The sequence below is a fragment of the Ictalurus punctatus genome, chromosome 9 (assembly GCF_001660625.3).
Source record: "Ictalurus punctatus breed USDA103 chromosome 9, Coco_2.0, whole genome shotgun sequence".
NCBI lineage: Eukaryota > Metazoa > Chordata > Actinopteri > Siluriformes > Ictaluridae > Ictalurus > Ictalurus punctatus.
Window position 1 is genome coordinate 20,880,377 of NC_030424.2, and position 13,324 is coordinate 20,893,700.

General features: G+C 40.4%; 1 protein-coding gene across 6 annotated transcripts in view; it reads left to right on the forward strand.

Annotated features, from left to right (window-relative positions):
* cdin1 (CDAN1 interacting nuclease 1) overlaps positions 1–13,324 on the forward strand; it is a 66,979-nt gene that overhangs the window by 28,751 nt on the left and 24,904 nt on the right. For 4 of the 6 annotated variants that reach the window (XM_053682599.1, XM_053682598.1, XM_017477072.3 and 1 more), the window contains 5 exons: positions 1,078–1,157; positions 1,516–1,565; positions 5,018–5,085; positions 6,449–6,514; positions 6,867–6,972. In XM_053682599.1, coding sequence (XP_053538574.1) covers positions 1,078–1,157; positions 1,516–1,565; positions 5,018–5,085; positions 6,449–6,514; positions 6,867–6,972 — 370 coding nt within the window. Of the gene's footprint in view, positions 1–1,077; positions 1,158–1,515; positions 1,566–5,017; positions 5,086–6,448; positions 6,515–6,697; positions 6,754–6,866; positions 6,973–13,324 lie in introns of all 6 variants that reach the window. The other 2 variants (XM_017477073.3, XM_047157774.2) reach the window with 2 other exon arrangements.

Here is a 13,324-nt window from a genome sequence, read left to right on the forward strand (position 1 = left end):
TGTCCTAACTCAAGGGGAAAATATAACCCTCTTTCTTCGGTGGCGAGCAGCACAGGAGCACCGTATAGATCTGCGTGTGAAGGTACCAATCTCTGAGAAAAATGAGAGGAGAAATAAGGTGCCTCGCAGGCCTCGGCTCGGCTCCGGAGAGGGAGAGAGGAGTGCTGACTGGGCTTTGTTCTGTCTCTCTAGCAGCGGCAGATCACAGCGTACACCTCGTATTTGTCATTTCTCCACCGGGGGTTTGGAATGAGACGTGAGGAGCAGCACCTCAGAGAGAGCTGGAAGGAGAGAGAGAGGTTTATGGTTAATAAAAGCATGTATGGTATGAAGATCATGGAGGGACCTGAAAGCAGAGCTTAAAGTGTTTCTTTATTTCATCACATCTCTTTTCCTCTAATCATTCCTGTATCCTTCAAATCTGCTTAGGGACCAAATCTCCGATGCTTCCTCTCTGTCTCTCCCTCTATTTCTCTTTCACCGCTCTTTTTTTTTTTTTTTTTTTTTCCTCTTTCTTCTTTTTTAAAAGATAGAAACATTCCTGGAAGTGTCAAGGCAGCAGCAGCAATTCTTCATGACCACATGTATACATCATTAGAATCGTGCACGTCCGCCATTTCGTCACACGGCGATACAATCCATTTAATCGGAATGTGCGTGAAAAATGACTTGGAGATTTTTTGCCTTTGCAATAATAAGAAATCAATCCAATGGCCTAGCAATGTGATTTATAACGTCAGTGCTGCTGGAATGGGGTGAGAGATGCAAAATATTCATCCTTCATAACATGACTGAAGCATTTATCTGCGCAAAAACTCACTCGGCTCGGAGCTTCCACCCAATTGAGTATGGAACGTGTCAGAGTAAGTGGTGTAAAAGATGGTATTTGTGTCTAGAGCTGTGCTAACAGTGATATATCACTGGCATGACCTAGTCAATTAGGGCAAAAGGTTTCTTTCCTGGCTGTCTGTTAAGCTGTAGTTCCATAATAGTGATAGTTTTCTGTTTGTTGTTTATTTATTTATTTATTTATTTATTTATTTATTTGTATGTGTGGATTTTTCCCCTTATAATCAGCATCCAAGCAAGTCTTGAACAGCATGTTGCGGGAGCCATCTTTAATTCCAGATGTGCAGCTGGCCAGACATGTGGAACAGGTAAGCTCACTGTCTCGATCACTTTTATGCATTAAATGCTGAATTAATGCATAACAGGTGACTAATGATGCATTGGAGATGTCCATGTGAAGTCGATGATGTCATCAGTACGTGTCTTCGGATGTACGTACACTTGCATGTTGATTCACTTGACTAGACATGCATGCAGCTCCAGTAAATAATCCAGCATCTCATATTTGCTAATAGCATCATGCGAGTGTCTGTGCTGGTGCGTGGCATGAAGTCGTCTCCAGTGTTTGCCTCCCTTCCTGCTATCAGTTTAACGGGTACACAGAGCCCCTCTTCCACCCCCCTTAGCCAAGCTGCAATATTTCTTCCCTCTTTTTTTTTTTTTCAGTGCACCATAAATGACTGCTGTTATGGACCGCTGGTCGACTGCATCAAACAGTATCCTTTCCCATAAAATTTTAAGCCTAAAGTTGACGAGGAGCTGTTCTCGGAGATGTGTCGAGCTTCACCTGAAGTTCTCTGTGTGTGTGTGTGATTGTATATATCTATAGGTAGGGTAAGTAGTGCATCATTCTTCTGTAATTCTCTATTTATGGATCATTTCAATATGGTGGATGCAGCCGAAGACGAGGTTGTCTGAGACGACATGCAAACAGGAAGCAGGCTCTATCCAAACAAGCTTTCACCAAATTCACTTATTGCACAGGTTTGAAGTAAATCCCCTTTTAACTCACTTGCTCTAGTTTATTCTCTTCCTCTTGTGTGTTTATGGGAGATTTAGCAGCACCTTGGAGAGTACTTGTCAGGTCACCATGATGGACCTTTGTCCTTCGTCCTTCAGTCAGGCCTCCTTTCGTCTTTCCTTCTTTTACACACCACACTCATTCTGTTTCACACTTAGTCTGTATGCTGAATTTAAATTAGAGTTAGTTAACTTGATTCTTATGATTTTCGGTTTCTGTTTGAGCTGAGTGAGTTTGACTGACTGACTTTTAATTCAGTTCAATTTTATTTATATCGCCTTTTTAATGGACATTTTTACAGAGCAGCTTTACAGAAATGTGGATATAGATTTAAATTTGTCCCTCGTCTGCAAAGCTGTGGTGGCAAGGAAAAACTCCCCGAGACGACATGAGGCAGAAACCTTGAGAGGAACCAGACTCAAAAGGCAACCCGTCCTCTTCTGTGTGACACCAGATAATGGAATTATAAATCTAATGATTTCTACACAGAGTCACACAGTGATACATCTGTTGAAAGGATCTTTAGTATAAGCATCGGGGGCATTTTGATATTTAATTTAATGTCTATTGTATACAAGTGAAGTTATCCACTTTTCAGTGACTGGGACTTCAACTGTTTGACACACAATAATACAGTTGAGATGTCCATGTGAAGTTGATGAGTTCATCAGTAAACCATTTTGGATGTAACGGCTACGTACACATCCTTGTTAATGAATTTGGCTGTCTGTGTATCCAACACTGTTATTGGTGCAAGGCGTTAAGTTGTCTCCAGTGTTTGCACACAAAAAAACTTTCCTGAGGGGCATGTGGGAAGGGGCAGAGCTGAAAAAATACTTTGAGTACTTTTATTCATTGGTCAGAAATACAGTAATGGAAAAAGTTCAATAAAGCTTTGGTTAAAATGCGTAAAGAATCACAGATCTCAACCAAGCATGGAGAACAAATCAATAAATTAATAATTCATAATAGTCGGTCTAGCGGCTAGGATCCCACGCTCTCACCGCTGCGGCTTGGGTTCGATTCCCAGGCAGGGGACCAACATAGCCACTGGTACTCTCAGTTCCGGTCCAAAGCCTGGATAAAAAGTAAGGATGGGCATCCGGCATAAAACCTGCGCCAAATTAAAATATGCCGATTGTTAATCCGCTGTAGTGAGCCCCTAAAGGGGAGCGGCCGAAATAACGTGATGATGATGATGATCCAGCATTTCCAGTTGTATCCAGAATAAATCATATTCCTGTCGAGCTTTAGCTCCATTTTGCCTCATATGTCAAAAATGCTCCTCACAAACCACAGTACATAGCCGTGTTTGGTCAACTGAGGGTCAGATTGTATTCTCAGTGCAAACTCTAGCACAGAGATTTGACTGAAATCAGACCTAGTCTACTTCAGTCAAATGTTTTGGTCCTCACCCGAGTCCAATTGCTGTGTTCTCACCTGGCTAAAGAACCACACTAAAGAGTACAAAGCACCAGGGTTTGGTTCAAATGGACTAAACTGCATAATTGAAGAAACTAGCTGTCAGACATGCACTCACTACACTTCCAAGAGAGCTCTAATAGGGTTTGATTGCGATGAGAACATGATTCAACCCTGATTCAAACTGAAGCAAATTTTGCTACATATTACGGGTTACGGCACGTTGGACACGTGAGCTGCTGACCGACACGGCAGAGGACGGAGCTAAAGTGCCGCACAGTTAGAATGTGTTTCAAAAATACATGGAACAAAAATACCACTGTATTAAAATGATTTATTACATTACATTATATTACATATCTTTTTTTTTTTTTTTTTTTTTTGCTCACCAGCTCCTTGTTGCCTGTTGTTTGGGTAAACATGGCATTTTCGTCACAATATTTCTGATCAGTGAATGAACATCTTTCTGGTGTGCTTAAATCTGAAATCAAATCAAACCATAGAAAACGATTCAAGAAAGCGATTCTGACTTGAACATACCCACTCGTAAGTTTGTTCTCCTGGCTACAGCCAGTGATGCAGTCTCAGTGATCAGAGAACGGGAGACGGACGGTTATGGGCTGTCAGAAATGGGTCATCATATAAATACTGCACCCATGAGACTATTTTGTGTGTGTGTGTGAGAGAGAGAGAGAGAGAGAGAGGGAGAGGTGGAGTTGGTCAGTCTGCAGGCTGTTTAGGACCAGGCAGCTGGGGACCATGCTAGGCTTGTCTGTTCTTGGCCACTGAACCTTGTCCCACCCTGCCCACCATCGTCATCCTGCCTCTTTACCTCCTTTCACACCTCTCCCTCCAGCATTATTCCTCATTCACTTGCTTTTCCTCTGAGGGATCATCAAACCAGCCCACTCGCTCTTCTTCTGGCGCTGCATCATGACATCAGGGGACTTGCTCCAGTGCCTGCACCCAGACGTCCCCGTAATGACCCAGGCAGTCACTTGTCTCAGTGGCATGTCTCAGCGAAAAGGCACATGAGCTCATTTAGCAGGAGTTAAGCATGAAATCAGACCTGATCTGATAAATTGGAAATGTTAAGTACCTATCAGTCAAATAAATATCAACAACCTGAAGTGTATACCATATACCGTCCCAGTTTGAGATTATGCAGTGGCGTTTTCCCAACCCTGTGCACATTAGATATTAGAGTTTGTTGTGCTGTTCTTTTGCATTAAGTGTACCATTCAATGCACTGTGGCACTTTTCATCATTTTCAAATGCAATTCCAGGTGATTGTGATCTTCATCTTAAGTATCGTTTAGTGGCTGGGGAAAAAAAATTCACACCCAATCCTATTGATTCTCAACTTTATTGCAGTTGCTATTCCCAAGCATCTATATTATATTAAAAAAATATACACACACACACAGACAATAGTACACTCTTCTGGTGTTGCCACAGCAACACTGCTCTGAAACTTGGGCGTTTCCATAGCAACCTTGCATGCAGGTAAAATTGCCCCCATTTTATGAGTCAAATTTGACAAGTTGCCTCCCCCCCTTTGCTCTTTATTTAAAATTAAAATAGCAGGCATTAATCTGCTGTATCAGTTGAAACGTTTACTCAAATAAATGTTTCGAAGTAGACTGTAAGGCATCATGTGCTGAGTTAATTCTTTAGTTGTACTTAAAAGTTGCTTCCTGCTTTTCCTAAACTATGCCTCATCAGTGCTATTGGTCATGAGCATGAGGAGATCCTGCGAGAGAAACTCCGAGAGAGGAACCTCTCCTTTGTAGGTAAGCTGTTTACCACCAGAATTCCTATTTCCTTTTATTTGTGAACAGCGATATAATTGAGGATTTATTGTTCTTTTATTACCTGTGAATTAAAGCCATTGGGGTTTCGTCCATTGTCCTCTTCATACTTGAATTTATAGTAAACGTACGTAAAATCTCCTTTATGTAATTGTTTTGCGCTCGTTTTAAGAATAGATTGTACCATAAATACGATAGACAGATGCATATTGACCTGCTGTCTCCGAACCCCGCCTCAGTCTAAGCATCATGATGTTGGAAGACTTTAAAGTTAAGGTTGTGAGTAGCCAGGTGTGAAATTTCCTTTTCTTTTCCCATCTCAATACCCTACAGAAAAGCAAGCAGGGTTTTTCGAATCAGTCTTTCTTTTCTTTTTTTTTTTTTTCTTTCTGTCATTAAGAAGATATCATTTATTTGGGCCCCGAGTCCTGACCTTAGCAGAGACGGCCGCGAGGACTGTTCTAAAACTGTCAAAGTTTGGGGCGCAGGGGTCACAGAGGTGGCCTCGCTCAGCTGATAAATGGATTGGAAATAAGCTCCCCAACACTAGGGATGGCCCATTAATTTTAATCAACGGTGATGTAAAAAGGCGATCGGCGCCGCATGACGGTGTCAACAGCCCGGTAGGTGTCGAGAGAGAGAGAGAGAGAGAGACCGACCACACAGCACAGACCCCCTCACAGTCCAAGACCTTCAGCCCTCTTCCCCCTCAGCCCATTAGTCGAGCTTGGCTGAAGACGGAGAGGCCAGCCCCTGGAATTGAATGACCTGGTCAGACTGAGATTTAATGGAGAAATCAGGTGTTCCGCAAATAATGGTCGAACCGCGCCACGAGTCAAGGACAATGGCTGAGGCACACGCACACAAGGGTCATGCCTTCAGCTGCTATAATGCCAGCCATGTCCTTTCTGTTCTTTATGAAGCTCACCAGCTCAGTGCTTTCCACCTCCAACCTGCCCTGATGGATTTTTGTGCAGTGTTTGCAAATCATTGGCAGATGTAAAGTGTGATGATTTCAGTGTGTGTACAAAAGTCTGTGCTTTCTGTAGAGTCTGTTGTTGTACATACTCGGTAGGAAGTCGACATATAAATGAGTTAGTTATCCCACTAGGTATGGGATATATACTTTTTTCAATATTACTTTATTTTTAAACACACTCCTACTTTTCCCATTTACACACTATAGGTCAGTGATCTGGAGGCGAGTAGCAAACCACACGCTGTTTTATTATTAGTGCCCGAATATGATAAAGGTCATTTTTGTCACTTAGGCATAAAGTCCACTTCCTTTTTGCTGAATTTGATTAGGACGATTTAAGTAATTGCATGAAATGTTTCCCCTCAGATGAGAATCAGCTACGGGCCAAGGGTTATGACAAGACCCCTGACATTATTCTAGAAGTCCCCATTGGTAAGTCTTGGGAGAATCAGTAAGAAAAGCATCACTTGGTCAGTCAGCAGTGACGATAATAGGCCTAGAGTTATATCAGACACAATCCCAACTGGCAAGCTAATGTTAAAATAATGCCATTTCATGTCTTATGATGTTTTTTTTTTTTTTTTCTTTTTCTTCTTTGAATACAAACTATAAAAGCATCTTACAAGAAAATACCACATGTCGCCTCAGGAGAAGCATTTCTTCATGATGAAGTTAGATGGATTTACACATCTCCTTTCTGTATTCAAAATGCCATAGCAAACTAAATCCAGTGCAAAATCCGTGATATACTGTTTGAATTTTTATTATTATTTTTAACTCTCAGCAGTTGAAGGCCACATTGTCCACTGGATTGAGAGCAAGGCCTCATTTGGGGATGAGCACAGTCATCGCACTTATCTAAACGAGCAGTTCTGGAGTTACTGGAACAGGTAAGAAGCTCTTTAGTAGTCCTTAATAGTCTCTCGTAGTAAATTCTTACAACTTCATTGCCATCGAATATCTCAGTGATCACGTTTTACTCATCACGCTACATAGGACGACTTGAATAACATAATTACTATTCATTTCATTCTTTAATAATGTCATTTAGACAGCATTGTTAGAGCTTGAGATTATCAGTGTGGCTTTGATATCGTTTGCATTGTTTCATGTTAACATGTTGCGTGGTGAAACGGTTATGCTGACAGTACGAGGTTTTCCTCGTACCTCGTGTATGCAAATTTTGTATATGTTTATTATAAACTGATAAAGGGGGGGGGGGGGGGGGGGGGGGTAGACAATATGTAGGAAACAATGTGATGGAAACTAATTTTCCTATAAATCCCTATCGGGTGGAAACTGGGTTTATTTCTGATCAGTCTGAACCATTTCTAAATAACAAAACAATTTTTCCGTTGAATTTTATTACAAGACAGCTGTAGTCCAGATTACTTTTGAGAATGTTTGTATGATCATGTTTTTGCACACTAATCACACATCTTCTCTACGAGATGTGCAGTATTCGACGGTCGGTATTTTAAAATTGCTTTTGATAGAGAATATTTTTTAATGTTACTGAATACGCAAGGAATAAATCATGACAAGATCGGTCGTTGTAGGAAAATAATCCGCTTCAGCGTCCACATCGTTGATTATTTTCCCTCAAACACCGCATCCCGAAATGTTTTATTCCTCTTATACCACAGCAATTTGTTACCTATTTCAATTATTTATTTATTTATAAAGAATGAAACAAGTTAATTCACTTCCGGAATCGAAATCTGCTTCACCTCTGACTGTTACAAAGACACTAGAGACTACCCAAACATCTGTTTACAGAAAGTTCACCATGTCAACAATTATACTTTTTTTTTTTTTTTTTTGTTAACGAGCGACATGCATGTTTATTTGTTTAGTATTAACCTTCAATTACTTGGAGTGTCTGCTGTACAAGTCGTTGTGAATGTGCTGTTGCTATAGAAACGATAAAGGAAAAGCACGCTGTTAAAGCTGTGGTTATTGGAAATTATTCAGCATCATCTGATGAATAAGATTGGAGAATTCAACAGCGCAGTGGTATACATATCTATAAGTATCTCACGTCTATGCTGTAGTTTCCACCTTAATCGTGTTGCATCATCTTCAGAAATTTCAACATAACCGTAGCTGATGGAAGCACAAATTAAATCGAATTTTCTTTTGCTTTTTCTTTATTTTTTTTCTGGTTGATTTAAACCTCTTACCACTACACACTGTTATACTAGCTACCTCTAATCTGTCTCAGTCCAGAGGGAATTTTACTGCCTGGCCTGTCAGGTGGAGTAGGTACAGGGCTTCATTTCTTACACTGAGAGGATAAGAGCACACTGACCCTGTGCTACAGGAATGGCTTGTGGCTTTTTAGCTGAAGGCTCCCTACAGAATCAGCCATGTACAGATTAACATCATATGCCTCCATATAGCTGATTTTCTCTGTGTTTCCATGTGTGTATATGTGTGACTGACAGAATGAAGGCTCAGCGTGTTCTCTGAAAGAGACGCGCGATCGTTTGTAAAAACCAAACAAACTACAGCAGGCTTTCTAAGCAAGTCATACGTTTGAGGTCATGTAAACAGCTGTATTTGGTTTGTGAAGAAAAAAAAAAAGCTTTCCTTTCCGAACGATTCATCACTGCAGCATTGTACTGCGCATACAACAATGAAGAAGTGCATGCAGCTTGAAATGATTTTTCACTCCACAGAAATATGGGACATGCAAGAGGAAAAAATACTATTAAAAGAAAATAGTGAGATACCATCAAAAGATTTATCAACTTATTACAGTGTGTCTATTTTTGTCTTAATGTAACACAGAGATGGCTTTTTATATTTGAAGCATGAAACATAATAAATGGAACAAAACATAACAGAATACTCATGCAGTTATAGGAAAATAATCAACAACAGGGTTGTGTGATTGTTACCATTCTGAAGATAATTATTTTCCTTTAACAACGTGTCCTGGAGTGGTTTAGTCCTCATCTACCACAGAAATTTGCAAACTATGTGTGTGTGTGTGTGCATGTATGCATGTATGCATGTATGTATATATATATATATATATATATATATATATATATATATATATATATATATATATATATACATATACATTAGTGTGTGTTATGGTGTTTCTCTCTTCTCTCTCTACTGATTGTAGTTCTGACACTAGAGACTCCTTCCATAAATGTTATATAAACAGAAAGCTTCACAAGGTTTGGAAATTTTTTCCTTTGTTAAATTACAGCATTTTAATCCATTTATTATTCGAATTAGATTATGTGTCTACCATACAAGTCCCTGTGAAAGTCCCCTTCCCCCCCCAAGCATCCACAATCATGTGGAGGAGACCAGGTATAATGATCTATTCTATATAAAATCTATCTATATGTTAACCTAATCTATAATCTGTTTTGATAGTTGTTTTTTTTTTTTGCTCTTGTGTTTTTGTACTTTAAAAAAAAAAAAAAAAAAGTTTTCATAACTTTTATGATTTAAAAAAAAAAAAAACTTTTATAAAACTATGAATGATCAAAACTGTTTTTGAACACTATAACTACTTTGAACAAGAGAACTAGGCTGTAATAACGTGTACTATTACATGTAAAACATGTTGCATCACATTCGTCTTGCGTTCTAAAAACATTCGCTTATGAATGATAAATTGGGACGAAGGGCGCATCTCGTTATCCATGACATTGTTAAATCTCCGACTCTCAGCCCCTCACTGAACAGAGCAGACGCAGAGAGAGGTGAGAGTGCAGCTGGAAAGCAAGACCTCGCACTTGCAGGACCGTGCTGGCCACATTTGGAAAGTCGCTAAGGTTTGTCGTTTTTTGTCAAAAAAAATAAAAAAGAGTAAAGTAAAAAAGTCGCTAAAGGGGTCTGAAAAGTCGCTAAGTTGGCAACACTGGTCTCCACTGACAGCTAGATAAAAGGCAGGCTAAGCTCCGTCTCTCCAGAGCAAAAAGAAAATACAGAAAGAGAGGGAACGCGGGGTTTTTCATTTATGCACATACTATTTGAAAAGCAATAAAATACACAGAGTTGCCCTGTCTGTGTTTTTTATTTTTCTTGAAAACAATTTGCGACCCCCCCCCCCCCCCCCCTTCAGATCTCTCCAAGTCCCCCCGGGTTGAGATCACTGTATTAGAGCAAACTCATTAATATAAACTTGGGATTTTTATTCCAAAAAATAAAATTTGCAGCCAGAACTATTGTTGGAGCTATGCTATTATAGAAAATTAATCAACCTCTGATCAATCAGATTACACATACACACTTATACACATACACACAGCCAAAAAAAGAAACGTCCTCTCACATTCAGCTGCTTTTATTTCCAGCCAATGTCTTAACATGTAAATATTTGTTTTAATATAAAAAATATTCACCAAATGAGACATAACCCGAACAAGTTTCACAGACATTTGACGAGCAGAAATGGAACAAAGCGGGGGTCAATATTAAAAGTAACAGTCAGTATCTCTGGCCTCCAGCGGCTTTAAGTACTACAGTGCATCTCATCCTCATGGACTGCACCAGATTTGTCAGTTCTTGCTGTGAGATGTTACTCCACTCTTCCACCAAGGCATTTGCAAGTTCTCGATCACGTCTTGGGGGGACACACATGGTTACATGTAATTTTCCAGTGCAAGGACGATCGGCTGTCCTTCCTGTCTCCCTGTAGCACAGTCATAGGCATCTTACATTACAGACATTGCAGTTTATTGCTCTGGCCACATCTGCAGTCCTCATGCCTCCCTGCAGCAGGCCTATGGCATGTTCACGCAGGTGAGCAAGAACCCTAGACATCTTTCTTCTGTTTTTTTTTTTTTCCTCAGAATAACTAGAAAGGTCTCTTTAGTGTCCTAAGATATTGTAACCGTGTTCGTGTCTTAAGGACTGTTCCACAGGTGCGTGTGCAATAATTATTTAGGGTTCATTGAACAAGCATGACCGGCTTAGTGGTTAGCATGGTTGCCTCACACCTCAAGGGTTGGGGGTTCGATTCCCGCCGCTGCCCTGTGTGTGCAGAGTTTGCGTGTTCTCCCCATGCTGCAGGCAGAATGTGGTTTGGCGTTGTCCTGCCCTGGATGGCAGCATATGTTGCTCCAAAATGTGTGCATATCTTTCTGCATTAATGCTGCCCTCACAGATGTGCAAGTTATCATGGGCACTGACACACCCCCATACCATGACAGACGCTGGCTTTTGTACCTGACACTGATAACAGCTTGGATGGTCCTTTTCCTCTTTGGCCGGAGAACACGACGGCTGTTTTGTCCAAAAACTATTTGAAATGTTGACTCGTCGGACCACTAAACACGATTTCACTGTGCTACTGTCCATCTCAGATGAGACCGAGCCCAGTCTGTGGTGTTTCTGGACAGTGTTGATGTATGGCTTCTGCTTTGCATAGTAAAGCCTTAACATGCATCTGTGAATGCAGCAGCGAATGGTGTTGACTTACAAAGGTTTACCAAAGTATTCCCGAGCCCATGTCAAGATATCCATTACAGACTCATGACGGTTTTTAAGACAGTGATGTCTGAGGGAACGGAGATCACATGCATTCAGAAGGGGTTTTCAGTCTTGTCCTTTTCACAACGAGATTTTATCAGATTCCTTGAATCTTTTAATTATATTGTGCACTGTAGAAGGTGAAATGCCCAAAATTGGCAGATTGGTGAGCCTTAATACATCCTTGCTCTTGAAGGACTAGGACTTTTTTGGAGGCTCCTTATATACTCTGATTAGACGATTGCCTTACCTGTTTCACATCACCTTCTTATTGCAACTTATCACATCGCTATTAGTCCTAAATTGCCCCTGTCCCAACTTTTTTGGAAAGTGTTGCATGCATCAGTTTCAAAATAAATGTTTATCTTAAAAAAAAAAAAACATGCAGTTGATTAGGTAAAACATCAAATACCTTGTCTTTATAAGTGTTTTGTTTAAATACAACCGCACTTCCAAAAAAGTTGGGACAGTATGGGAAATGCTAATAAAAACAAAGAGGAGTGATTTGTAACTGTACTTTGACTTGTGTGTGTGTGTGTGTATACATGTGTGTGTGTGTGTGTGTGTGTGTGTGTGTATATATATATATATATGTGAATGTGTGTATATATATGTGTATATATATATATATATATAGTGTGTGTGTGGGGTGGGGGGAGTGCTCACACGTCTGTAGAACTGAAAGGTCACCCCACTAGCCAAGCTGTGGCTGATGGCCGGCTGACACATTGTGACATGCCGGTGCAGAGCCGCGAGCTCCTGACCTTAGAAACCTTGTACAGAGACAGGTACACACCACATCTCATCAACCCACTACAACACAAACGTTTTCTAGATTACACCTATTTGTCAAAATTTGCGAGCCTTGAGTTAATAAGGCACCCGTAAATTGAAGTGATGCTGAGTTTTGAGTTTGGAAAGCACAGTGACATGACGAGCAGGAAAGGGCAGCCCTCACATCAGCTTAATGATGTCTCCTGAATGTTATTTGATGACTGGGTCGTCACCTTCAGAGCAGGAGATTAGTAAAGTAATTATTTTCATTAGAATTGAGCGTAAAACAGTGCCCTTTGACTTCATGTAGGTGTCTTTAATGTCGTCAGTCTAAAAAGGGTTATTTAGACTATTTTAAATACTTCACACTACTACAGGGACTGCTGTAGTTTTATTTTTAGGTCCTTGTATTTTCAGCGTCTACGTGTCTTGTGTTCGAGGGCCTTGATTTCAGTAACAGATGCCGTCTCAGTGAAGATGATTCCTACAAAACTGTGCAATGAGTCGAACCCGAACTGCCAAGTGATGCCAAAGTTATAATCAACCCTGTGCTATTTTCTCCATTTTGTGAAGTTTTATTTGGAAATGGAAATGAGATTCAGAACTCACTGGAGGGTGATAGACTTTGAACACTTCAGCTTTTAGTAGGCCCCATTAAAAATCTTTAAAAAATTGTTGAGCAGAAAATACTGGCCCACGACTGGGAACATTCCTAGACTATGAGGGACATTGCATTTAATGAGACAACACTTGAATGAAAACAGTCAAAAATGTCAATCATATCCTTCCATGCCATTATTTTCTACGATGAGACACAATCATTTAGATTTATCAGCAACGCTCATTGCCTCTGATGCCGCTGCGGCCTTAATGATGAATGCGCTCTAGCAGAGGAGGTTCAGCTTTACGGTTTCCCCTACAAAGATGTATTGTACATGACGGTGAGGACCTTCCCATCAGTATTCA